Source organism: Syngnathus leptorhynchus, chromosome 18, assembly GCF_054491065.1.
Source record: "Syngnathus leptorhynchus isolate UIUO chromosome 18, UIUO_Slep, whole genome shotgun sequence".
NCBI classification, from domain to species: Eukaryota; Metazoa; Chordata; class Actinopteri; order Syngnathiformes; family Syngnathidae; genus Syngnathus; species Syngnathus leptorhynchus.
This window is the reverse complement of record NC_141212.1, coordinates 129,576-153,047: the sequence shown is the minus strand read 5'-3', so window position 1 is coordinate 153,047 and position 23,472 is coordinate 129,576. Positions and strand designations below refer to the sequence as shown.

The 23,472-nt window shown below is 56.0% G+C and overlaps 5 protein-coding genes across 26 annotated transcripts; 3 read left to right on the top strand and 2 right to left on the bottom strand.

Moving 5' to 3' along the window:
* The first annotated feature begins 591 nt into the window (after positions 1 to 591).
* On the top strand, positions 592 to 12,333 carry epb41l2 (erythrocyte membrane protein band 4.1-like 2). 6 transcript variants are annotated; one of them, XM_085937619.1, is made up of 22 exons: positions 601 to 792; positions 3,479 to 3,636; positions 3,712 to 3,816; positions 4,185 to 4,346; positions 5,133 to 5,237; positions 5,323 to 5,365; positions 5,449 to 5,524; positions 5,596 to 5,695; positions 5,765 to 5,889; positions 5,961 to 6,048; positions 6,473 to 6,625; positions 6,690 to 6,787; positions 6,930 to 7,108; positions 7,334 to 7,419; positions 9,043 to 9,102; positions 9,916 to 10,071; positions 10,229 to 10,294; positions 10,465 to 10,773; positions 11,006 to 11,134; positions 11,210 to 11,308; positions 11,394 to 11,474; positions 11,562 to 12,333. In XM_085937619.1, exons 1-22 carry the CDS (start codon positions 630 to 632, stop codon positions 11,664 to 11,666), a joined length of 2,646 nt encoding a protein of 881 aa, XP_085793745.1. In that variant the 5' UTR covers positions 601 to 629; the 3' UTR covers positions 11,667 to 12,333. The 6 variants fall into 6 exon arrangements, 5 of the variants coding, with proteins under 5 accessions (XP_085793749.1, XP_085793745.1, XP_085793746.1 ...); XM_085937621.1 differs by lacking the exon at positions 601 to 792 and adding an exon at positions 2,957 to 3,265; XM_085937620.1 differs by lacking the exon at positions 9,043 to 9,102.
* LOC147041991 (uncharacterized) lies at positions 11,141 to 14,158 on the bottom strand. Of its 2 annotated transcripts, XM_085937692.1 has the most exons (3): positions 13,509 to 14,131; positions 13,150 to 13,337; positions 11,412 to 12,479 (listed from the first exon to the last, which is right to left on the bottom strand). In XM_085937692.1, exons 1-3 carry the CDS (start codon positions 13,541 to 13,543, stop codon positions 12,394 to 12,396), a joined length of 309 nt encoding a protein of 102 aa, XP_085793818.1. In that variant the 5' UTR covers positions 13,544 to 14,131; the 3' UTR covers positions 11,412 to 12,393. The 2 variants fall into 2 exon arrangements, 1 of the variants encoding a protein (XP_085793818.1); XR_015068890.1 differs by having other exon boundaries at positions 11,141 to 13,337; positions 13,677 to 14,158.
* On the top strand, positions 12,461 to 20,760 carry tmem244 (transmembrane protein 244). Of its 15 annotated transcripts, none has more exons than XM_085937672.1 (10): positions 12,808 to 13,407; positions 13,495 to 15,724; positions 15,859 to 16,044; positions 16,580 to 16,891; positions 19,015 to 19,059; positions 19,415 to 19,500; positions 19,569 to 19,645; positions 19,837 to 19,962; positions 20,252 to 20,296; positions 20,367 to 20,760. In XM_085937672.1, the coding sequence occupies exons 4-10, from the start codon at positions 16,814 to 16,816 to the stop codon at positions 20,462 to 20,464; spliced, it is 555 nt and encodes a 184-aa protein (XP_085793798.1). In that variant the 5' UTR covers positions 12,808 to 13,407; positions 13,495 to 15,724; positions 15,859 to 16,044; positions 16,580 to 16,813; the 3' UTR covers positions 20,465 to 20,760. The 15 variants fall into 15 exon arrangements, with proteins under 15 accessions (XP_085793803.1, XP_085793798.1, XP_085793800.1 ...); XM_085937674.1 differs by having other exon boundaries at positions 12,808 to 13,634; positions 14,710 to 15,724; XM_085937682.1 differs by having other exon boundaries at positions 12,812 to 15,724; positions 16,620 to 16,720; positions 16,829 to 16,891; positions 18,922 to 19,059; positions 20,367 to 20,756.
* tmem200a (transmembrane protein 200A) lies at positions 14,417 to 18,418 on the bottom strand. The gene is made up of 5 exons (XM_085937655.1): positions 18,006 to 18,418; positions 16,156 to 16,257; positions 15,840 to 16,066; positions 15,548 to 15,714; positions 14,417 to 15,476 (listed from the first exon to the last, which is right to left on the bottom strand). Exons 2-5 carry the CDS (start codon positions 16,254 to 16,256, stop codon positions 14,592 to 14,594), a joined length of 1,380 nt encoding a protein of 459 aa, XP_085793781.1. The 5' UTR covers position 16,257; positions 18,006 to 18,418; the 3' UTR covers positions 14,417 to 14,591.
* Positions 20,761 to 20,788: 28 nt separating the features above from the next.
* fkbp6 (FKBP prolyl isomerase 6) lies at positions 20,789 to 23,413 on the top strand. 2 transcript variants are annotated; one of them, XM_085937663.1, is made up of 8 exons: positions 20,789 to 20,986; positions 21,517 to 21,634; positions 21,727 to 21,816; positions 21,881 to 22,068; positions 22,158 to 22,277; positions 22,568 to 22,765; positions 22,834 to 22,943; positions 23,015 to 23,413. In XM_085937663.1, the coding sequence occupies exons 1-8, from the start codon at positions 20,924 to 20,926 to the stop codon at positions 23,094 to 23,096; spliced, it is 969 nt and encodes a 322-aa protein (XP_085793789.1). In that variant the 5' UTR covers positions 20,789 to 20,923; the 3' UTR covers positions 23,097 to 23,413. The 2 variants fall into 2 exon arrangements, with proteins under 2 accessions (XP_085793789.1, XP_085793787.1); XM_085937661.1 differs by having other exon boundaries at positions 21,881 to 22,083.
* The last annotated feature ends 59 nt before the right edge of the window (positions 23,414 to 23,472 follow it).

The window sequence follows — 23,472 nt, the reverse complement described above, 5'->3', positions numbered from 1 at the left end:
AACTGAGAGATGCAGACATGCAAAATACAAACGACTGACATTGATCAATATGAAGCACAAAATTGCTCTCGTGAAACAGGGAAAGAATCGAAGAGGATCGAAAGTCTACGCCAACGAAAATGTAAACAAGCAAAACGCCGACATTGCATGAAGAAAAAAAGCAAGGAAAAACACAAAGCACTTGGACGACAAATTGTAAAATCCTGCGGAGACTTGACAAATGCACTCAGAGCGGAGAGGGGGTGTGGAAAGAGTTGATTGACAGCGATGCCAGGTCCCTAAATCCATTTGGAATCGGGATAATCGGGACGAGATAAGCAGAATTGCTTCCTCCCTCCCGCTTCTTTTTTGGTCCTTGGATACTTGGTTTGAAAGCAGATATTAAACCCCAAATCGACTGCTTTGGCTGAACGGAACGTCGTAAATGAAGGCTCAAGCCGCTATTTGTGCTAGAATAGGGCCTTGCAGTGTTCTGACATCTCCGTTAGAGGGTGCTAGAGCGCCACACCAGCAAGCCGACATCCGTGTTGAACGCTCCCTCCGACGCCATTGGCCAATCACGTGGCCGAACGCAATATAGAAATCCCCTTCGACCAATGACAAAGCGAAACGGGTCACATTTTTAGCCTATGGGGCGGGACTCGAGGATGATTGTCACTCTTTGGCAGATTTTTCAGTCAGGAGGAAATTTTTGTTTGCAGGAGGAATTCGTTCTTGAGGGGCGGACACGCCGAGGCCAGCACCCGTTGGGAGCTCCACAGATTCTTGCAACTGGGACTTGTATCAAAAAAGGTATCGTTTGCTTTTGGTTGACCCTTTAAATCACGCACGCGGTGACATTGTCTCGGGTGTGTGTGTGTGTGTGTGTGTTGCATCTGCAGGTACGCTCGCTACAAATCATTTCCAATTCGGAGTGTTTGGGGCGGCGTGGGGGTCCTTTCTATCGCGGTCACTGCGTCCTCCCTCCCACGTTGGCGCGCGTGCGCGTACTAGCATCCACGGTAACGTCTCGTGAGCATGTGGCCTTAACTTTGGCGTTTAAAAGCCAGTCTAGTTTTCCTTGTGAGGTTCCGCTTGTACATGTCGCTTGGCTGTCGCTCGCTCGCTCGCTCTCTCGCTCGCCATTCGCCTCCGTTGCAGGCACCATCCAAGCGGGGTAAGCGGAGGTGCCTTGTTGTTCTTGATGCTTTTGCCTTTTTGAAAGTTGGCCCGATACTCTTTGAACGGACGGGTCTTGGTCGTGTTGAACTTGTTTGTTCGCAAAGGAATGTGGGAAATGTAGTCTTCACCCTGCCTGCTTGCCCACCTCGAAGCGGAAAAGACGTATGGAAACAAGAAAAGTAGCAGCCAATCAAGTATCAAACCTCTTGGTCACGACCCACATCATTTTGCATCATCAGTTTGCATCTGGCATAAGTCCTTTTTTTGCGTCTAATGCCTATTGGACAGTGTAGCCACCACGAGCAAGGGACGATGGCGAGCGACCCCGCCTCGCCTCGGTTTGCTGCCTCATTCTCGGTGATCGTGTCCACAGCAATTTGACGGAACACTAGCGGCTCTGTCCGTTCGCTAATGAGAGGCCTCAATTGGGAGCTCTGGATTCCTCCGCTCATTCCCAAAAAAAAAAGGAGCTATTTTTTGCAATATCCCTTTGCTACATTTGACCAATAGTTGCTACCCTGCTATGCATCTCTTTGGCTAGCACAAGCGGTCCACCAGGTTTAGGAGGCTCCTGGAAGATGAAAATGGCCAACAAGTGACGTCGGGGAGGCAGGGCAGGGCAGGGCAGGAAGTGAGAAGGAAGTTGAGAGCGAAAGCTATTGCTGAAAAAGCCGGCGCGTGTGTGCGCAAATACGCCCTTCTCGCTGACCGACCGGGTTCAACGTGAAGCCTTCTGCTCTCACCACCTGTAACCGCTATGCCTTCTCTGTTCTCCAGCCGAGCGCCTCGCCTCGCCTCGTCTGGCACCCGTTGCCTTCTATGGGATGTACATCTGTCTCCATAGCGACGGCGCACCCGCTCCACACTTTGCGCTTTCCTCAGCGAGCGGATGTCCCCCGCTGCTAATATTTGTCACTAATTGCTGAACCACGGGTGACAATGGCGCCAGTAGCACTTGGGTGGAGGCAGGGAGGGAGGGAGGCCCTAATGGACTGACAGACATGCCGACAGACAGCAGCATGCACGCACCCGCGCGCAGATTATCCTCGGGGTAATCGGATCGGCGTGACAGGAGCGCCGGCCGTGTTTGCGGCCCGAGCGCGACTCGATATCGACCCCGATCGACGTTGAAAAGCGCGCAAACGCTTTGGCTCGCTTTTGTTGTGTGCCCGGCCCGGCCCGGCCCGGCCCGGCGCAGGTTAACTGATCGGGCTGGTCCCGGCCGGCTGTAGCTCTGCAACGGAGGTTGAGGGGAGACTGTAATCTCTTTTGTCACTTGTACGCCTGCTCAATAATCTTTATTTTTGCTGCGGTAATCTCTTGTCTCCGCGGGGATTTATGCCTGGCGTCCACGAGTGCCGTTGCCGTGGAAACCCGTCCCGAGCCCTGACATCGGTGCCAAAGGGGCGGCGGCGGCCGGGCTTTTTCCACCCTTGCTCGGTGATGAAAGCAGTCTTGACATCTTTGTCTCTGCCGCCCCTCCCGTAAAATTGGACATGTCAGGATCGGGAAGGACGACCCCCCCCCCCCCAGACGGACGGCCGTAAAGTTGGAAGTGCTCGCTCATTGTCTGACAGCCGCTGTTGCTCAGCATAGTTTTTTTTTTTTTTTTGCAAGCGTGCTGATCCCCGTGGAACTGTACAAACGCTCACAGCCGTCCATCCGTCCACATTAGCTCGTAATCTGCCTTCGACGCGTGCGCTCGGCTCACCGCCATTGTTTGTTTGGACAGACTGTGGGAAGACGAGCAAATCCACAAAGGGGGTGGGGGGGTTCATGCCAGGAACCTTTTGAAAAGAGAGCCCGGAAGAGTGCAGTTCAGATTTAGTTTAGAAGGTTGGGGGGGTTATGCCTGGCGTCCGAGGTTGAAGGAGGAGCACATTCAACTGGCCTTGATGAGCAAAACAAAGACAACACCCGCTGCTTTTCAATTTTCCATTTCTTCTGCGCCCTCCAGCCAGTTTGCACGCACGCCTCTCTCTCTCGCCCCCCCCCCCCCTCCTGGTTAGCCGGAGGCCCGCTCTATTTTTAGTCCCGGGCCGCTTCAGGAAAAAGACGGTGCCTGCGCAGAACGTAAGAAGAAGACGTTTGAAAGGCTTCGTAGGTAATCCTCACCTCCAAGCTGTTTGTGTGCACACAAAAGCAGTCGCTTCCTCGAACTGTGGCAAAAAGCCACGCAAGATAACAGGAGTACGTTTTGCCCTCTTTGGCTTGTGCTCATGAACAAGCTTTCCTTTCATCAGGCGTCCCATAAGTGGCATCCGGCGCTCGGCGAGCACCTTCTAAATCCGTCACGTGTGCTTACGCTCCGATCCAGGCGCGGCCATGACGACAGAGGCGGGCTTCGAGACGGAAGTGAAGGACAAAGCGGAGCGGCCGGCTGGCAGCGAAGAGAAAGCCAAAGAGAAGGAGGCCAAGGGCATAGCGCGCTACCTGCCCGCCTGGCTGAAGAAGCGCACGTCCCCAAGCCGCCAGGTACGTGGTCTGGGGTTAGGGTGGCCGGCGCCGCCCGCCTGTAGAGCTCACCGACAAAGCCGGTGGCGCCCGCAGAGCTCGGAGAACGGCGGCCGAGAGGCGCTCCCGCAAGTGAACGGACACGCCGAGGAAGCGGAAGGCAAGGAGCCGCAACTCAAAGAAAAAAAGCTCCAGTCCCAGGTAGGTGACCTCGCTCGCCCGCACGCCCGCCACAGCCCCAAAGCGCTGGGCTGCAAATGCGCTCGCTCGCTCGCTCGCTCGGCCACCTTCCGCGGGCCAAGCCGGGCCGGGAGAGAACGGCCTAATCGGCTTTCCCCCCAAGTCTGGGAAGATCAAACGCTGATGGGCAGGGCGCTTGATTGGCGCCTCTCTCCATCCACTTTGCCTTGAAAATCTGCTTAACAGCTCAGCAACGGATGCACATGCTCGCCGTTACAAAAAAAAAGCCCAAATTGTAAACCCGGAGCGAGGTGAGGAGGGGTCCCGACGTTAGCCCGGAAGCTTTTTTTTTTGGGCAAAGAAAGGAGCACGTCTCCTCTGTTTTCCAGCCCGCCGAGGAGAGCGAGACTGGTGAGGGAGCAACCGAGGAGCCGGAGGGCCGGAGCTCCACCTTGCGCTCGCCGCTGCGCTTGGTGAGGAAGAGCAAGATGAAGCTGGCGGTGTGTCACGTGACCCTCCCGGACGGCTCCGACTTTGCCTGCGAGGTGGAGGTGAGACAGACGGCTTAGCGTTCTCGCGCTTTGAAAAGTCAACCAAACGTTGAGCCTTGTTCTGCGTCTACTCATGAGGAGCTAGCTTTGCGCTTGTGGTGCAGGGCAGGCTGCTCAATGCATTCCGATGATGCCACGGCATATTTTGGACAGCGGCGGGCGGGCGGGTGGGTGGGTGGGCGCGATGGGCGAGCGGGTGGGTGGGTGGGCGCGATGGGCGAGCGGGCGGGCGGGCGCTCGCCACGTACCCCGCTTTGCAGGTATGCCGCCGCGCACAGCCACCCTGTCTGTCGTTCATGAGCTGAAAGCAGCGTGTGGGCTCCACTGAAGAGATGTTTTGTGCCGGCTGGAAGAAGAAGAAGAAGAAGCGGCCTTTTATTCCAGATGGGCTGGCTGCACACACACACACACACACTGCGCTGCGCTGCGCTGCCCGTCTTGAAAGTGTCTTTTGTAGAACGCAGGGCTCCAGTTTGGGACAGCGATTTTTTTTCTTTCCATTCTTTGCGCTTTTTTCCCACCCGCTGGCTCTCTCTCTCTCTCTGTCTGACCTTCTGCCCGTGCAAAGGTCACCCACCGCGTGTGCGTGTTGTGCGGCTGAATGTCATTGTCATCGCTCAGTGTGGAGGATTTTCCCGGAATGCGAGCCGGGGCGCTTTGACACAGGAAGTAGCAAATTTGGACGCGCGCTTGTTCCTCCGTACGCTTGGGGAGCGGATTCCATGCTTTTCTTTTGTCCGCAAAGCCTTTTCATCCAAGCCTCCTTTCTCTCCTTTGCTCGAGCAGAAAGGCGCCAAGGGTCTCTTCCTGTTCTTCAAGGTGTGCGAGCACCTCAACCTGCTGGAGAAGGACTACTTTGGCCTGACGTACGCCGACCGCCACGAGCAGAAGGTAGGTGCTTTGCTGCCCCCGAAGCGGCGGGCCCCGAAGCGGCGGGCCCCGAAGCGGCTGACTCGTCTTTGTCTTTACCCATCAGTGCTGGTTGGAGCCCACCGAGGAGATCAAGAGACAAATCCGCAGTGAGTTGTTCCCTTTTCAGTAGACGGGGGCGCTCGCGTTTGCTCAAGGGCCTTTGTCGAGCGTGGCCGCCGTGCGTCCTCAGGCAACAACTGGCAGTTTGCCTTCAACGTCAAGTTCTACCCACCCGACCCCTCGCTGCTGACCGAAGACATCACCAGGTGAGCGAGCGAGCGAGTTCGGAGGCCACGAGTGCCGGTCAACCGACGACGTCTTTGTTTCTCCGGTGGAGGTACCTGTTGTGTCTGCAGCTCCGCCAAGACGTGGCGGCGTCCGGTCGCCTGCCTTGCTCCTTTGTCACTCGCGCGCTGCTGGCCTCGTACACGCTGCAGGTAAAGCGCGGCCGCTGCGAAGGCGGCGCTCCCGAGCCGCCGGCCACTCTCTTGCGTTTGCCTCGGCAGGCCGAGTACGGCGACTGGGACCCCGAGCGGCCTCGGCCCCTGGACTGCGTCGGCCGCCTGACCTTTGCCCCCAATCAGAGCAAAGAGATGGAAGAGAAGATTTTGGAGCTCTACAAGGCCCACAAGTGAGAAAGCCCAAAAGGTTTGCCGCTCGGGCGCGCTCACCGACCGGAGCCTTTCTCCTACGCACGCGCAGGGGACTGACGCCGGCGCAGGCCGACGTGCACTTTCTAGAAAACGCCAAGAAGTTGTCCATGTACGGGGTGGACCTGCACCACGCAAAGGTACAACTCCCGACACACACACACACTTGGATCAGTCAGTTATGTGCCTGCGTGCGTGCGTGCGTGCGTGCCTGCGTGCGTGTCTCAGCTGTACAAACAGACAAAGCCGTGGGAACGGCCCGCCTCCCTCGGGGGCTGCAGTCATCCTTCCCGTGCATGTTTGTCTTTGCGCCGGAAAAACCGGCCGGTTCGGGCGCCTATTCCTGCCAGATTTTAGCGGTCAATTTGGCCAGAAAAAGAAGAAATGGCCGTAACCCTGACAATGGCCAGATGGCCGCGGACTTAAAAGCTTTGCGGCACCGACTTAGCCTGCCAGCTAACGCCAAGCGGCAAGCCGCCGGGACACTCGGCCGCAACCGGAGCGCACCGTTCGGCCCGCCCAGCCGGCACCCCCGAAAACGCATTCCCCCCCGTGCCGTCGCAGGATTCCGAGGGCGTGGACATCACGCTGGGAGTGTGCGCCAACGGGCTGCTGGTCTACAAGGACCGGCTTCGGATCAATCGCTTCGCTTGGCCCAAGATCCTCAAGATTTCCTACAAGAGAAACAACTTCTACATCAAGATCAGGCCCGGAGAGGTACGAGCCGCGTCGCTCGCCGTGTCGCCGGACCGTCGCCCGGTTTTCACGCGCTTTGCCGCAGACGGAGCAGTTTGAGAGCAGCGTGGGCTTCAAGCTGCAGAGCCATCGCTCGGCCAAACGGCTGTGGAAGGTGTGCGTGGAGAACCACGGCTTCTTCAGGTAGGCAGGCGCACCCGCCGCGTGGCCGCTCGGCTGACGGTCGCTCGGCTGACGGTCAGCCGTGACGGTCGCTCGGCTGACGGTCGCTCGGCTGACGGTCGCTCGGCTGACCGTTCCTCGGCTCCGCCTTCCTTTCCGGCAGGCTCAACGCGCCGGAGGCGGTTGGCGCCACAGCCGCGCGCTTCCTGACACTGGGTTCCAAGTTCCGCTACAGCGGCCGCACGCAGACGCAGACCCGCCTGGCCAGCGCCCTGATCGACCGCCCGGCGCCGGCTTTTCAGCGCACCTTGTCCCAACGCATCGGCCTCAGTCTGGATGGAGGTAGGCTTTTTTTCTCACTTTTTTTGCCAGGGCTACTCGCTGCTTGTGCGCGCGCGCGTGTGAAAACGCCGCCCCCAGCCGATGACTCGCTCGTGAGGCTCTAGAGCGCCACCTTCAGGTCAACGTACGGGGGGGGGGGGGGGGGACGTCGCGTCGTGAGCAAAACGGCAGCCCGACTCACGTGGCGGCGTACGCGCTGCAAAACTTTCTGCTTTGTCTCCTCAGCCCCGAGCATCAGCGTCACAGAGGCGGACCGCGTTGCCGCCGACAATGGCCAGCGACCCCTCTCGGACCTCTGCTCAGATTCCAAGGTGCGTTGGAAAGCCACGAGGTGCGCCGAGGCCTTAGCTTTGGCGTACGGGTCGGGAGTTGAGCGGATGCCGTGGTGTGGCTTGTGCATGCCCCTTATAGACCCCCCCCTTTCACTTTTGGCCTTTTTCCTCCCTCCCTTCACGTCTGCTTTGGTTCTATCAAATGTCGGATGCCAGCCAGCTATCAGCCAGCTAGCCAGCCAGCTATCAGCCAGCTAGCCAGCTATCAGTCAGCTAGCCAGCTATCAGTCAGCTAGCCAGCTATCAGCCAGCGTGGTGTCTCCATTTGTTTTTGTGGTCAAATTTAGCCGTAAACATCCAAAGGTTTTCATCACCCGCCACTGGTGCCGCCACCGCATTCCTTCTGTTGAACCTTTTTCTCTTGACGTTGACTAATGTTGTCTCTCCTGGTTTCTCCCCCCCCCCCCCCCCTTCTCCACTCACTCTTGCATGCTAATTTTGGACACTGGCCTGTTTGACGCGTGCTCCTCCCCATTAGTCCATCTTCATGTTCCCCCTTTCTTTCTCCTCGTTATCGTCCCTCTCCTCCATCCCGCCGTCGCTCGACTCCATCTCGGAGCCGGAGCTGGAGCCGGAGGCGGAGCGCGGGCTCCCCGACGTCGCCGAGGCCCGAGAGCCGACGCCTCCCGTGTGTGACGCTCCGGTCCCGGAGGGAGAGGGCGGCTCCCGAGGGAGCGGCGTGGAAGGCGGCGGCGGCGGCGGGCGGCGCTCGCTGAGGGCAGTGCTTCCGTCGGCGCTTCCGTCAGCCCTCCTCCTGCTGAGCGCCCCCAAGAAGCCCTTTTGCCATTGGCTGGCGGCCACCTTGAAGCGCGGCCTGGCCTCGGAGCCCTTTTCAAGGGCGCGCCCGCCTCCGCTGGCCTCCCTCCTGTCGGCGGCCTTCCTGCTGGCCGTGGCGCTGGCCGTGGCGCTGGCGGCCGGCCGCTCGCTGGCGCCGGCCTTGCTTTTGGCCGTGCCTGTGCTGGGCCTGGCGCTGTGCCGCCCGCGGAGTCCGCGGGGGAGCCGCCTGGCTTTGGTCTCGCGGGAAATGTGCCACCCTGCCGCTTAGACGCTCGCTTGATTTTTATTTTTTTTTTATTTTTACCAGATTTTTTTGTTTCGTTTTTTACCCCTTCCCCCATCACGCCTGCATCGCAAATGCGGGATATTTCAAAAGAGCATTTTAGATGACGCTTCCGTTCCAAAATGGATGGAGCAGTCACACGTAACACGAGGGCAGCATATGGATTTGGCGAAAAGTCATCAATTACTATTTTGTCCATCATCCATTTGGTTTTCTTTTGAACCCGCCCCTCCCATTTCCACAACCTTCTCTACGGCACCGAGGTTAAGAAGGCGGACTCCGTCCCCGACCGTGCGGAAGCCCCGCCCACCCAGGTCTGTAGGGGGAGGGGCCGTCTGAACCCGGCATGCCTTCTTTCCCGCTCTGCGTCCGACCGAGGTTGTGTTGCCCGCGGGTTTGTTGTTGCGTTCGTTCCTGAGCTAGCGAGAGTCCGCTTTGACCGTGGCCCGTGTGCGTCTTTGGATGAAATCTTTGTTTTTGCTGTTGTGTTGATTTGAGTTGGATCTATAATCCTGCCCGCTTTCTATTTGTCCACCTTCCAGAGTCCGCCGAGAGCGCGTGTGGAAAATATTTATGTCAGGCACAGTAATTTGATGTTAGAGGTTGGTACTTGAGCGCCGTGCCGTTGACGGGCGCCAATCAGCCTGCCTGCCTGCCTGCCTGCCTGCTTGCCACCTTTTCTCGCCCCGCCCACCACAGCCATTCTGTCGGGCTGCGGTTTGCATGCTCGCAGTGGTCTGAAATTGACGCGGTGGCCATTTTGGACAGCTCGGCTCGAAGGTGTCTAAAGTCGCCCGGCGCTCATGCGCTGCAATGAAGTATTTGCACAATGGCCGCTTTGTGAGGCGTGCATGCGGAATGCCGTTCCCGGGTTTTGCGCTTTCCGCGACTGTCCCGACTAACCCTGCCTCAGTAACCCCTCCAGGGTTAGGGCCAAGCCTGCCTCCGCCCCTTCGTTCCGTGTCTGATGATTTGCTGTTTGCTAACCAACTAAAACCGGCAACAACCGGAGGTGATCGCCAAGGCGGGCAGGGGCAAATAAGTACGACGAAACCCACTTTTGGAGTTGGCGCCATCCATCCAGCCAGCCAGCCATCCATCCATCCATCCATCCATCCATCCATCCCGTTTGGCTGAGGTGCCCCGTTTTTCAAATGATTGCATTTAATGAAAATGTCAACCTTGCAAAAATTCCAATTGGCAATCACAAGTGTCATGAGAAACGCAAGCTCCACACACCCATCCACGCACCTGCCGGCCGCAGTGATCACCTCCAATGCAAAAGTCACAAGTGAAATGCTCCTCGACAGCCTAATGTTCCTGTGACCCAATGCCCCCTCCCTCCCTCCCTCTTTCTTCCCTCCCTCCCTCGTTCTGTCCAACGTCCAAACGGAACCTCCATCGGCCCCGATCAGGAGCACAATAAGAGCCAAGAGGAAGTCCTCAAACACCAGGCTAGCGTTAGCCAGCTCAAGCGCTCTTTTATGGAGGCGCCGCCCCCCTCCCCTCCGCCGCCACCGCACAACCTCTGGGACAAGCGCGTGGCCTCCTCCCCCCAGCAGCCCACCGCGGTACGTCCCGACCCGGCCCACCTGACGCCGTCCGTCCCAAGTGCATGCCATGCGGGTCTGCCTAGACTTTAAGCAGCTTCTGCGACACGGGATTGACGCGTGCACTGGCTACCCGTGTGTGTGTGTGTGTGTGTGTGTGTGTGTGTGTGACACGCAGGCGCCCGTAACAGAAGCAGCGGCGAGCGCAGCAGATAACAGCCCCGCCGGCCCAGAAGCCTCCAAGGTGCTCTAACCTTCACGCTTTCCTCTCCACGCGGCATCACGCCCGCCTGTCCAGATGTTGGCTTTTGCTTTTAACCTCAGTGGTCCCATAACATCATTTTTGTCCATACTAATATTTTGCTTTTGTGTGCTTCGTTTTGTGTCGGTTCGCACGTGCGTGCGCGCGCTCAGACGACGGAAGTTGAAATTGAAGAAACCGTAGCGGTGCGAGAGATTTCCGCCAATGCGGTGAAGCGCGCGCCGGAAGCAACGGGGCAAAAGACGAAGCAGCGGCACGAGGAGGGCGACGGCGCTTCGTCCCAGAGCGACGAGGAGGCGGAATATTGCCCGGAGAGGGAGAAGTTGGCGGAGCTTAGCCGGCCCGCCGAAGACGAGAACCCGGCGGGAGAAGCCGAGGCGACGCCCGGCCGAGCTCCAAACGGTCCCGCCAACGGCGAGGTGGCGGAGGATGAGCGACCGCAGGTTATTTGTTGCTCTCAGGTAAAGTCGGGGTGGGCTGCTCTCTTGCTGCTGCGTTTGGTGGCGTCTCCCGGGGCTCCCTCCGCTCGTGTCGTGTCGTATGGTGTCGGCGGCTGAGCGCGTGTGGAATTTGTCCCTCCCCGCTCGCTCGCTCCCTTCCTCGTTCGCTCGCTCGCTCGGTCTCGAGCTCGGTCTGCATCTCGCGTGGCTCACCGGGCCGGCCGCCGTCAGAGGAATGAATTGTCTGTCGCAGCCGCCCGTGGTCAAGACGGAAACGCTGACCATATCGGACACGTTTGCGGAGCACAAAAGCCAGATCGCCACCAAGGAGGTGCCCATCGTGCACACGGAAACCAAGACCATCACGTACGAGGCGGCGCAGGTGCGTGATCAGAGAGCAACCCCTTCTCCCGATCAGCCGGCTCGGGACCACGTCACTTTGCTTTGTTGCCGGCAGCCGGACGGAAGCGGCGACGGAGAGCCCGGGGTCCTGACGACGGCTCAGAGCGTCACCTCGGAGTCGCTGTGCACCACCACCACCACGCACATCACCAAGGTATCGATCGGCTCGCTGGACTGGACCGGACCGGACCGACCGGGCGCGCGCTTTTCAAAGCATTCTGCCGCCCGCTCTCGTGCAGACGCGGAAGGGCGGCCTGTCGGAGACGAGGATCGAGAAACGCATCGTCATTACGGGCGATCGCGACATCGACCACGACGAGGTTGGCCGCAAGTGAAGCACCCGGCCGGCCGGGGCAGGCCTTGTGATTGCGTCTTTCTTTCTTTCTTTCTTTCTTTGTCTCTGGCAGGCTCTGGCCCAGGCCATCAAGGAGGCCAAAGAGCAGCATCCCGACATGTCCGTCACCAGGGTGGTGGTTCACAAAGAGACGGAACTGGCCGACGAGGACGACTGACCTTGAGAGAGTGGAGAGGTGCCCTCCCCCAGAAAGTAACAATCCTAAAAAGTATCATAACAGACACCGAGGGAGCGAAGGAACCACGTTGCTTAGCTTAACGTTCGTAGCATCTTTTAACTTGTTGTTTTTTATGCATTCGGGGATGGCCGGGCTCACGGAGAAAGCTCGCCGCCGCGCCGACCGCAGAAGAAAAAAAATCAGACTAAACCAAACATTCCAGCATTTTTTTTTTTTTTTTTATTCGATTTGTTCAAATTGACACACGTCAACTCTTCTCAAAGGTGAAATATTTTAATCTGGTGTTTTTCGCCCCCAAAATATTTGAGGGACTTTCACCTTTTGGATGCATATGATGTCACAACTATGTCTGTAGTTTTGCTTTGGCTGCATTTGATTTCCTCTGTGAAGCCATTTTCTTTCTCTCTATTTCCCAGTTTCCCTATTTTTGGGATGGGGTCATTAAAACCACTAAAAATGACACAATATGTTCTTTGACTCAAAGGAGCAGTGGGGCTGGCTGCAAAGTCCATTCTTGGGAGTGGTTCAAATTGAGTCTTTTCCACGCAGCCCCATTGCTCCCAAGATTGTTCCTTTCTCGCCACTGTACGACCCTTCAAGTCAATTCCCGCGTCCCACTTGAAATAAAGCATCGTAATCCTCTGAAGTTGATTCTTTTTCTTTCCGTAGTTGTGCTCCACAGGTGCACGCATGCGCACCGACGCTCCTACTCCTCTCGCGTGCTGTGGGGCGGAGCGACCTGTAGATGGCGCTGCCGTCCGTGGTGTGAAAGCCCAGCCAGCTCAAGCTCCGCTGCAAAGGGTGACGCTATTCGCTCAGAATACAGCCAAAAAGTGCAGTAGCGCTTTGCACAAGTATGTGAATTGGGTGGTCTGAAAAATAAGCGGCGCCATTCAAATGCCCCCAAGAGATTCAAAGCGAGTCTGCACGAGCGAGCTGGTGGCGCTTGACTTGCTCGTGTTTTGCAAGCAAGCAAGCAAGCAAGCAAGCAAGCAAGCAAGCAAGCAAGCAAGCAAGCAAGCAAGCAAGCAAGCATGGCTGGCGTCCTTTCCGCTCACAAACGTCCTCGCCTTGAGACGGTAAGTACATTTGCAACAAACGCACTGCTGTCATCACAATCCTTTTCTGACCACTTTCAGACACTTGACTGAATTGTGTCGGAATTGGGCAAGATGGGATGGATCGATAACTGACGTTGTTGACGACTTCGAACCAAACACTCAAGATGTGGTTGAAGGTCGAATTCGAACCTGGTGCATTTCCAGAACCCAAAACTTTGAACTTGGAAGCCAATTGATCGAAGTTTGAACTTGATCGTCAGTATTTCCAGAAGCCAATTGCTTGAAGTTTGGACTCGATCAGTATTTCCGGAAGCCAGCGTCCGATATGCCTGCTCATTGGTCATTTCGACATTGGCTTGCTTCCATATTGTGGACAAAAAGACGGCGGCGACGACGCCTACCTTGGCTGAGCTTCTGATGGAAATAGAGCAGCAGTTCCAACAAGAGCGCGCAGACGCAGAAGAACAGGCCCAAGAGGCACAGCCGTGGGAAGCTGTCGCTCGTCTCGCTGTCCTCTCCGTCTGTCTGTGGGAACGTCTTCCTCAGAAACAGAGCCAGGCCGGCCCAGGGCCCGCTCAGGACCTCCATCCTGCTCCGGGGGGGAGACGTCGTAAGCCAAAGCCTTTTTCCTGGCCGTTACCATTCAAAGGTGGCAGAAGGTAACTCCCTCCCCGTGCTTTGATTCGAACCCAGAAGGGTCAGGACTGACTAGATTCAAACCATTTTTTTTTAAATCAACAACAAAGCAATCGAGACTAACATTGACTCGGCGTTGCGGAGAGCCGTGACCATCATCGTGGGTTTAAAGTCAGCTTTAAAGTGGGTTGGACCCGGACCCAAAACGCCAGCGCTCCTCCCTTTGAATTCCGAGTCAGCCGTTCATCAGGTACGGCAAACAACTTGTTACTTTGAAGCCTTAACTACTCACACAAAGTCACAATATGGCGCTGAAGATCTTGGAAAGAGCGCAAGCTGTCATTTGAGCGGCTTCACGGTGCTCCCGCTCGCTCTGCCGTCGTGGATGACGTGAACTTTGCTCTTTTGCGCTCTGCCCATTCGCTAAGGGGATAAGCCGCGCGGGCCCGGCCGTTACAAAGGTCGCAATGTGAAAACAAAGCCTGGCTTTTTTTTTTTTTTTTTCCCTTTTTGGTTGCATCGTGCTTTTGATCAGCAACCCCGCCGGACAAACAAACAAACAAATGCACTTTGGCCGTACGGAGCGTTGACTTTGAAGGCACTCATTTCCCCGTCAACTTTTGCTTGGTTGTGGCTCGATGTTTTCTTGATCAGCCGGCAGGACGCCCGCCGTTCACACCTGCTCAGCGCTACGTTTTGGGGTTTTTTTCCTCCGCAAAACGCTCCCAACGTAGAAATGTAGTCTTGTCTGGAGAACTTTCGCATGGCCCTTCAATTCGTCTTCCTCCAGTTGTCATGGCAATCCCCCCCCCCCCCCCTCTTGGCCGTTTTAGCATAAGTGACGGCGGTGATGCTCGTTGCCATGCCGACAGTGGCTTTTTTTTTTTTTCTTTCCTTTCCCGCATGACGTAACGGTCGTGACATTTACCCGACGGCGGCGACCGGCCGGAAGGAAACGCGACACTTTGCCAGCTTTGGAAAGATCCTCGATGAACTTTGTAGGCAAATGGATTGCTACTTTTTCAACTGATTTAACATCTTTAATTGTTGACCTTTTTCATTTTGGACATCAGTACGCTGGCCCGTTGCCGCGGTTACGGCGGCGACGTCAGCGTTTTGTGCGCGTGTTGAGTTTTCGGAAGCCCCTTTGCCTCAGCGGAGCCGTCCGTCCCTCCGTCCGTGCGCAATGACGGTGACTCATTGAGTCTTAGAAGCGGGTTTCTGAGCCGCCCCGCTTCACGGTCCTGCCGCTCGCGTCGTGGCGCTCCAACATCAGATTGTTGTGCGAGCGGGATATCATGAGCAGCTTCTCTCGTTTGCTGTAGTCCCCCCCGACGGCGGGCGGCGGCCTCGTCCCTACGCCGGCGCCGCCCCCCTCCAGCCGGGCGTAGCCCTTGAAGCCACAGCTGCTGCCGCCGTCCAAGCGAGGCCAGCTGGGGTGCTTGCGCTGATGGCCGTGCACGCCGAGCGTGCCGGGCCGGCGCTCCAGGTCCAAAGATTTGGAGTGGTTGCCGAGCATGTGCAGAGAGGAGTTGGAACCAAAGTCGGACTGCGCCGCGCCGGGGGAAAGCCAGCTGCCCGAAGTCGAGGACACGGAGGAAGACACGAAGGAGGACACTGAGTAGGCAGAGTGACTCCGGTGCAAGCGCGACGCTTTGAAGGCCAGGGCCAGGCACGACGCCGGGACCGCCGGGGACAGCGTGGCGGCACCCGGCGATTGCGACTCGTCCTCGTCCCTCCCGCTTCGCCCCGGCTCCTCCGCGACGGCCTCCGCGTCCGGCTCGTCGATGACGCAGTTGTTGACTTTGATGACGGGCAGCGTGAACGCCGTGACGGAAGACGAGACGATGGAGCGTGCGCGGTGGCCTCCTCTTTGGGGCGGCGAGCTACACCGCATCCTGGCCCGCCACCTGCCGGCCTCCTCCTCTTTGGCCAGCGGCGCCTCTTCCTCCTCCGACCAGGAGGAGAAGGCCACCGGGTCGTGGTACCCGGGGTCACGGTCCCCGGGGTCGTGGCGGTGCTGCTTGTGCGCCTTCTGGCGGAGGCCGTGGATGTCGATGACGGTGGAGTACATGTCTCGCATGTGGATGATCTGCAAGCCGCCACAGACAAATGTTTAGTTAATGGAGCGAGCGAGCGGCACGGCCGCAACGCCGCACCTGCCTTTGTCTCCCGATCTCTGTTCTCGTGAAGAATGGCATTGGCGCAGATGAAGATGAAAATCCCGATGCCCATGGTGAAGGGCCCGAACATCTTCATCCTCTCCGAGTGCCGGTGCCGCTCCAGGAAGCGAGCCAGAGCGCCCCCTCGCCGCTGCCCGCCGTCCCGACCTGCGTGCGGGTGCGCGCGCGCGCACGCACGCACGCACGCACACACACACACACACACACACACACACACGCGCCTCTGTTTTGAGCTAATCTGAGCGCAAATCTGCAAGCTGAAATGGTGTGACCTTTCGTCTTTTGACTCAGGCCGGAGCTCTCGAGGGCGCTGTCCACCACCGCCGCCGGGGACGGTCCTCCGCCACTTAGGCCCGAGGCTTGCGGCCAGTAGCCCAGCGTGACCATGGCGACGCCGACGGCCAGGACGAGCAGGCCCAGCAGGAGGAAGAACCCCGAAGCGGAGAAGAGGCGCAAGCGGCCGCGCACCACCACCACGTCAGTGCGCCGCTTTCCTTTTCTGTCACAATGCAAATGTTAAAAGCAAGCAGGTTGACAGCTAATGAGCCGCCCAATGCTAACGTGGAAAATGGCCGCAATATTGGGAACCTGGGCGCTCGCTCCTCCTCGGCGGGCCGCTGCTGAGAGCGGACCGAATCCTGCCGCTTCAGCTTGGCCAAGCCCGTCAGCACGCCGGCTGCGGCCGTCATACTTTGCCACAAAAGACAAAACGGTAGAGATTAGCGCACGGCGACGCCTTTCGTGAGCTAGCTGAATAGACGTGGCGCTGCTTTTTGCACGTTTGCCAGCGTTGTAACAAGCAAAGCGGCCAATCCAAATCGGGCGTTTTCAAAAGAAGCTGGCCAACCACATTTGGTGAAATGCATTTTTCGGATCTCTCAAAGCTCAGTCGTCGTGCGTGGCGGCGGCTATAGGCGGCTGGCCGCCTATAGCCGCAACCATTTTTAGAAGCCTTAAATGCGGCTTGAATTAGACCTTTGAAGCGCCATACATGAAAAACATGATCTTTCAGATGGCGTTTGTCTACTTTTGGCCTTCTTTGGACGTGTTAGCTGCTGTGAGGTGACTCGTTTCCGTGGCAACAGCCGGCTGTGAGGACAGGTACGGCGGCGTTCAGAGGGGAGGCGGCATCTTGTGAGTCCAAAAAGGAAAGGTGACATCCAAAGAGGAGAGGGGCTTTTAATATTCACGACTAGCTAACATTTTACCAGCTGCCCAATGTGCCGAGCGCGAGCTGACCACTTGCATGTTGACGTTGCAGCGGAGTTGCAAAGTGGCCAGGCAGCGTTGTTGGCATGGTCTTCCTGCCCATCTTGCACCTCAGGTGAGTCTGGCGTCACCTCCTTCTTGCGCTCCTTTTTCCCCAACAACAAAATCTCTCAAAGTCTGACAAGTTGATTCCATTGGATCAGTCAGGCCGGCTGGCTGGCTGGCTGGCCGGCTGGCTGGCTGGCTGGCCGGCTGGCTGGCTGGCTGGCCGGCCTGCTGGCTGGCTGAATGGCAGGCAGGCAGGCAGGCAGGCTGTTGATTCCAGCAGGGATTACTCACTCTGCATGTCTTCAGGCACCCACACACATCTTAAACAGACAGCATTTGTTGTGTGACGCCATTTTCAAGCCTATTTGGATCTGGAGGCAACTTTGACTGGAATGTATTGGTCAAAGGACAAAATGAACAAATGGCAATTCAAGCATTGCCTGTCCGTCCACCTTTCACTCGCAGTTTATGAGGGCTTGACCCCGCTTCACGTCACTCCTTAACCTCAGAGCATTTACCAATTTGTCAACAAAACGGACACTGGCATGGCGTCCGTGGCCAAGCCGAGTCTCTCCTTTTGAGAAATAATTGAAAGGCTTGTAGTCCTTCATCCAACATTGAAGAACGGCGTATGAAATATGCATGCTGACGAGGAGACCGCTAAGCTCACATTGCGTGCTTGTCCTTTGCGTGCGTGCGTGCGTGAGTGCGTGCAAGCGAGCGTAGGCGGGCGAAAGCGGGCCGTGCGTGGCGCTCGAGGCCCAGAAAACAACGATGAGACACTTTGGCCAGCCGACCGGCCGGCCACATTTTCGCTCCTCCTGCCTGGCCACGCGGGGGCAGTATAATAGCGGCATTCAGATTAGATACACGGTGAAGGGGTGCCCGAGCAAAATGTGGGCCCCCAGAAAATGTCCCCTTCGACGTCCGTCAGTCCGTTCGTCTTTCCTTCCTTCCTTCCTTCCTTCCTTCCTTCCTTAGCAATCGTACGAGTTGTTAAAAGTGCTAAGGCACGATGCCGCGATCCCACCTATGGCGTTGTTAACAAGTATTGTGCGCCAGAGGAAGGCAACGGTTGCGTTCGTTTTCAACAGATAACCGGCAAGAATTGAATCAGATGAAACCATTTCATGAACTCCAGAAAAAACCGCTTCATGAATGCAATTCCTGCATTTCCTTACCTTTCAGTAAGAGCGTCAGTGTTCCGTCAATAAATCCATCTCGCTGCATCACACTTGAGTCAGCATACGTGCAAAGTCGACTTTTATTCTGATCCCAGTCCTGCACTGTTTTTTGGACCACTTTATCTTCCGCGCGCTCCGCTTCTTTGCCTCTTTTCCTTCTTTTGTTTGGACTCTCCAAAGTCACGCTGCCGGCCAGTGCGTCTCCTCACGGTACGGAGATGCTTGAAAAGCCGCAAACGTGACGTCGTCCTCGGCCTGCGCGTCGCTCGCTCGCTCGCGTCAAAACTCCCCGACCGACGTCCACCGCTCCTCCAAACTGTTGCGTTCAAAGATCGACGCGCGCAAAAAGCCTCTTTTGTGGCTAGTACAGTAGGAAACGTCTTCTTGTTCCACGTACGGTGCTTCCGAAGCATTCCGCTGCGCGTGAACATGTGTGCGAGCGAGAGCGCGCGGCTTGTGCGTCAAACGGAGGGGGAGGGAGGGAGGGAGCGAGGGCGGGCGGGAGGGATGGTGCGTGCCAGGTCGTACGGAGGTCCATTGGGCCATTTTTATTTTCAAAGGCTGTTGCCGTGGGGACGCGCTGAACACTCAAGAATTGAAGGCAAAAATGGCTTCTCATCATAATTCCCAATCATTTTCAATAGCTTGGCAGATTCCTGCCTTTCTTGTACTTCGATGAGCATTCCAATGACTTGAGGTAAATACTCTGTTTGGGGAAAAAAAAAAAAAAAAAAAAAAGGCTATCCTAATCGGCACACTGCATACATCATTGTCTGGTGTAGTTCTATGAGTGACCTGTGAGAGGCAGCACAGTAAACTGAAAAGTACCATCGCGCTCCGACTTCTTAGTCCTAATCCTGTTTTGAATAATCCTTCCGATCTCTCTCTTGGATTGCAAACATGACACTTGTAGGTAGGTGGAAGGCACTCTCGCTGGCTTTCTCTCTGACGGCCATTCATGTTTTTGGACTACTGCTGTCGATGTTGTGGATTCACGCTCATCAAGCGCCATGGAGCAGTCTCCCTCAAGACCACGCCCAGTGACACCTGGGTAAGCACCACCTTTTCTTCTTGTGATTTTCTCTGCCGCATGCAAAGTACGTCCGCCAAGTCAGGAAGGAGCAGGAAAAGAAGGCGGGCAGGAAAAGAAGGCGGGCGGGCGGTGGGCCACCGTTCACAAGCCGCTAAGTAAATTAGCGCCGGCTCGGCTGAGGCGTGCGTGCGTGCGTGCGCACACCGCTGGGCCGGCCGCACCATAATACGCCACCTACGCTTTGACAAACGGAAGGGAATCTGGTCAATGCCGGCTAGTGACGGGCCCAACGGTGACGAGCTCTTTTGCGGAAGGTTTTTGAGCGTTCTGGGGAGAAAGGGCATCCCAACGTTGACTTTTTGTCCTCCCTCAGGTGGTCCTGCAGAACTTGCTGATGTGCACGCTCTGCTTCTATTCGCTCTACTACGTGGCAGTCAGCCTCTGCGTGGGATTGCTCAGGTACACAAGGGAGGGATTTTTTTCTTTCTTTCTTTTTTCTCCATCCTAGCCATTTTGCGTGCTTGCAGGGTTCATGAAATCAACAGCCTGTTGGCACCGTTTGACTACACCACCCAACCGTCATGGCAGAACCCAAAATACCTGGGTGAGCGAGTAGCGGAATGCTCAAAGCGCCGACGACTCACGGATGCACCATCTTGATGCCATGGAGTTGACATTGAGTTTTCAGAACCAACCAACCAACCAACCAACCAACCAACAAATGAATGAATGTCTGTGCGGCACCCGGACCCTAACCCACCCCCTCCCTCCCTCCCTCCCTCCCTCCCTCCGTAGTGGGCGTCATTTCCACAGAAGTCACCTATGTTCTGGGAGGGCTGGTGTTTGCCTGGATCGTGGAGGAATGGGTGTGGGACTACGCCATCACGGTCACGCTGCTGCATGTGGCCATGACTGTTGCAGGTGCAGGAGGATTAGTCAGGTTATGTAACGCTTGGTTGTCATGAGCTCCAAGAATGGCTCCATGTCACCCAGACAAGGATCACTGGATGTCATTTGAATGAAATGGATGGATTGATTGTAATGTCACTTTTTTTTTTTGAAAGTGTGCTCTGTGCGTTCCCAAAAGCACCATTCTGCTAAGCGTGCACGGGAACCCACAGAGGGACGCACGTTCATTGTGGACTTTTTGAGTGAGCTACGTTACGTCCATTTTCAACTGGTGTATTTTTCTTTTTCTCTCTTTGGGCAGTGATGTCGGACTTCCCCTCGACCGAGCACTGGTGGATGGCACTGGGTGAGATGTGGAGTGTTTTTCAATCGCTCGACGGCTTTTCCGTATTCATCCACCTTTACTTACTCGGCAGGCTCGGGGCTGGTGATGATGATATTCGGAGGGCAGGCGCTGGCCTATAAACTCTTCAGGAGCAACTTTGTCTACCCGGCCGAGCTGCAGAACTTCTGATGAGCGAAGCATCCGACGACGTTTGCGCTTGTGTTTTTGTAACGTTGCGTGGAAAATGGCACTCCTCTCGTGTACAAATGACACCTGGAGAGCCATATTATTTTTCTATTCTTTATTCATTTCGAAAATGTATGGAACTAGATTGTGATTTCCATGTTGCAGGACGATAGTACATGTGCTTTTATTTCACTGTACCCGTTTTATCCGTCAGAACGTCATCAGTCTCGATCTATTTACGGTACATTGAAGAAATTGCGCAGTGACACCTGTGTGACTTTTTTTTTTTTTTTTTTTTTTTTGTAAATTGAAATTATAATAAAGTTTTGAAGCGCACTTCGGGCGACACACCCGTCGTTACTGGGCAGGTCACGTGGCTTGTGGGCCTACACGTGTCCCGTCCCGAAAGCGTGTCAAAAGTGGCAAGAAGAAATACGAAACCAATTCGTTATCGGCGTGAAGATGTCTACAAACGGACGACGGAATCTTTGGCAACGCGTTGCTCTAGTTAACGAGCCAAGTCCGGTGAGTTGTCCGTTAGCCCACGAAATGCTAGCCAAGCTAAGCCGTGAGCAACCAACTACTTTTCAAATGCGCTATGTACATTAAGTTGGATTAGATGACGCCGTCGCCAACCTTGAAACGTCATTTATATGTAGGAAGGAATTCAATTGACCGTCTTGTTGATGAGTTATGACGTTGAGCGAATCTGTCATTTGTGAAACATTTCCACCATTCTGGATTGTTTCGAGTACAAAGGCAACTCGTGGTGGTGGTGGTGGTCATTCCAAAGCGATTGAATAAGTAGAGAAAAGGAAAAACACAGCTTAATGAAAGCTGAGTCAAATATTCGACAAGGTCCTACAGCATGAAGTGTTCCAACAAATAGGAGCGCTGACTACATTGTCTGCTGTGGTTTATTTGCTTCTTTTTGGTTGGTTTAAGTAGTTGTCATTGCTTTTACTTGCAAGGAAATGACTGGTGTTTTTCCTGTCCCCGATGACCTAAGTGTGTGTGTTTGCGCGTGTGTGCGTGCGCGCGCTCGCCTTCTTAAGAGTCCATTTGAGCGTCTCCAGCAACAGATGGAGGACATCCTGGGGAACGGAGGGGTCCTGAAAGAGGTGATCTACCCCGGAGACGGCCCCCCTGTGCCCCAAAGCGCTTCAGTCTCGAGTGATTATCCAAAAGCCTTCCTGGAGTCAAAGTGTCTGTCGACGGTTTAATTTGTGCGCGTTTCAAACCATTCCTCCCCGCGTTTGGGACAGTGCATTACTCGGGCTTCCTGGAATACTCGGAGCGGCCGTTTGAGACGACGTCTCACCTCAAGCATCCCCGCCTCGTGAAGCTGGGCAGAGGTGAGCGAGCGAGCGCGAGAGACCGCGAGTGAGCGCGGCGTCAAGCACGGTGCGATGGGTGCAGACGTGACGCTGTCGGGGATGGAGGTGGCCCTGCTGAGCATGCGCAAAGGCGAGTTCTCCCGCTTCCTGCTGCAGCCGCGCTACGCCTACGGAGATATGGGCTGCCCGCCGCTCATCCCCGCCGCTGCCCGCGTCTTGTTCGAGATCCAGATCCTGGACTTCTACGACTTGGGAGGAGTGGATGAATTGGTCCAAATGACTGCGGTGACATCAATTGGAGATATCTGTTGAATTGTGTGAATGTGCTTGACCTGATACCGGGACATGTGCGTCTTCAGGAGGAGCAGAACCAGGTTCCCTTTTCCAAAGTGATGGAAGCGGCCGACACGCTTCGTAGCTGCGGCAACAGATGCTTCAAGCAGAGTCGCTTTGAAAAAGCCAAAGAGCACTACAAGCAGGTGAAGCGGCCGGCCATTTCGACTTGTTTTTCAAATCAGCTTTTCACTTTTGGCCTGATCTATGTCACTGCGGGAGAAAAGGGAGACTTTTCTATTTGACTGCATTTTGGCGCCATCTTGCGGAAGCCATAAAACAGCAGTCCATTTTTTTCCCCCCCCCGGTTAGCAGGTGGTCGGTCAGCCGTTACTCTTTTGGACCTTTCTTGATATCGTCCTGCTTATTCTACTCGAACGGACGGTCGGTCAAACTTGCCACGTGTTCTCAATGATTCCCTACGCTCGGACAACAGGCGTCGGCGCTGCTGGGCAACAGGGCGAACGCGAGCGACGGCGAGCGGGCGGAGATCCGAGCGGCGCTGCTGCCGCTTTATCTGAATCTGTCGTTGGCGGCGCTGCGCCTGGACGCCCCGCAGAAAGCTCTCAAGTTGGCCAACAGGGCCTTGGCCGTGGACGGCGGCGACGCCAAGGCGCTGTACCGCTGTGCGCAGGTCAGACGCCATTGGCAAGTTGGGTGCCCGATACGTGAAGCCTATTTGACACTCGCTACGTATGGCAGGCACACGCGGAGCTGCGCCAGTACGGGAGCGCCCACGCCTGCCTCGTCAAGGCCCGGGCCAGGAGGCCTTTGGACGGCGACGTCAACAGCCTCCTCAAGGCGGTCACCGTGTAAGTGCAAAATGCCCGGCGACATTTTGACACTTTTGCCTTTCATTTGTCCCCCTTTGACTCAATTGCAGGCGCTACAAACAGAGCTTGGACAAAGAAAAACAATTGTACACCAAGATGTTCCCGGGCTTTGAGAGCCAGCAGGAGATGTAAGATGTCCTCCTTTTTTTTTGGGGGTAGCGGTAATATTTTGATCCCATTACCGTCGTCCGTCTTTCACGTCACATTGGTGAAAATGGGCAAGTGAGGAGCCGGCGCGGGACCCGACTCATAGGGGCCTCCTCTAAACTTTGATGTTCTCCTCCACGAGACGTTCCCCCGCACAAGTGCATTGTTAATTTGCCGCCTCACGTTGAAAGTTGATTGTGCACAATACAAAGTTTCTTTTTTTTTTTTTCCCTATGTTAAATACACAGAGTTGAATTGGGGGCTCACTGTTGCAGATACACAAATAAAAATGTGAAATGGTTGTGAAGTTCTGCTCTTGTGAAAAGTTGGAGCCGCTAAAGCGGGGTAAAACCAAGACGCA

Excerpts from the sequence above, each read along its gene's own strand:
- epb41l2 (XM_085937619.1), top strand. The coding sequence starts at position 630 with ATGGGGCGGGACTCGAGGATGATTGTCACTCTTTGGCAGATTTTTCAG. Across the intron at positions 9,103-9,915 it reads ACAGTAATTTGATGTTAGAG|GAGCACAATAAGAGCCAAGA; the intron begins GTTGGTACTTGA and ends GGCCCCGATCAG. Across the intron at positions 11,309-11,393 it reads CCACCACGCACATCACCAAG|ACGCGGAAGGGCGGCCTGTC; the intron begins GTATCGATCGGC and ends GCTCTCGTGCAG.
- LOC147041991 (XM_085937692.1), bottom strand. The coding sequence starts at position 13,543 with ATGATGGTCACGGCTCTCCGCAACGCCGAGTCAAT. Across the intron at positions 13,338-13,508 it reads CTCCGCAACGCCGAGTCAAT|GATGGAGGTCCTGAGCGGGC; the intron begins GTTAGTCTCGAT and ends CCCCCGGAGCAG. Across the intron at positions 12,480-13,149 it reads CCATCAGAAGCTCAGCCAAG|CGGAGCTTGAGCTGGCTGGG; the intron begins GTAGGCGTCGTC and ends CACCCTTTGCAG.
- tmem200a (XM_085937655.1), bottom strand. The coding sequence starts at position 16,256 with ATGACGGCCGCAGCCGGCGTGCTGACGGGCTTGGCCAAGCTGAAGCGG. Across the intron at positions 15,715-15,839 it reads CCTGAGTCAAAAGACGAAAG|GTCGGGACGGCGGGCAGCGG; the intron begins GTCACACCATTT and ends ACCCGCACGCAG. Across the intron at positions 15,477-15,547 it reads ACAGAGATCGGGAGACAAAG|ATCATCCACATGCGAGACAT; the intron begins GCAGGTGCGGCG and ends GGCGGCTTGCAG.
- tmem244 (XM_085937677.1), top strand. The coding sequence starts at position 16,814 with ATGTTGACGTTGCAGCGGAGTTGCAAAGTGGCCAGGCAGCGTTGTTGG. Across the intron at positions 19,060-19,414 it reads CCACGCCCAGTGACACCTGG|GTGGTCCTGCAGAACTTGCT; the intron begins GTAAGCACCACC and ends GTCCTCCCTCAG. Across the intron at positions 20,297-20,366 it reads GCACTGGTGGATGGCACTGG|GCTCGGGGCTGGTGATGATG; the intron begins GTGAGATGTGGA and ends CTTACTCGGCAG.
- fkbp6 (XM_085937661.1), top strand. The coding sequence starts at position 20,924 with ATGTCTACAAACGGACGACGGAATCTTTGGCAACGCGTTGCTCTAGTT. Across the intron at positions 22,278-22,567 it reads CCAAAGAGCACTACAAGCAG|GCGTCGGCGCTGCTGGGCAA; the intron begins GTGAAGCGGCCG and ends CTCGGACAACAG. Across the intron at positions 22,766-22,833 it reads CGCTGTACCGCTGTGCGCAG|GCACACGCGGAGCTGCGCCA; the intron begins GTCAGACGCCAT and ends TACGTATGGCAG.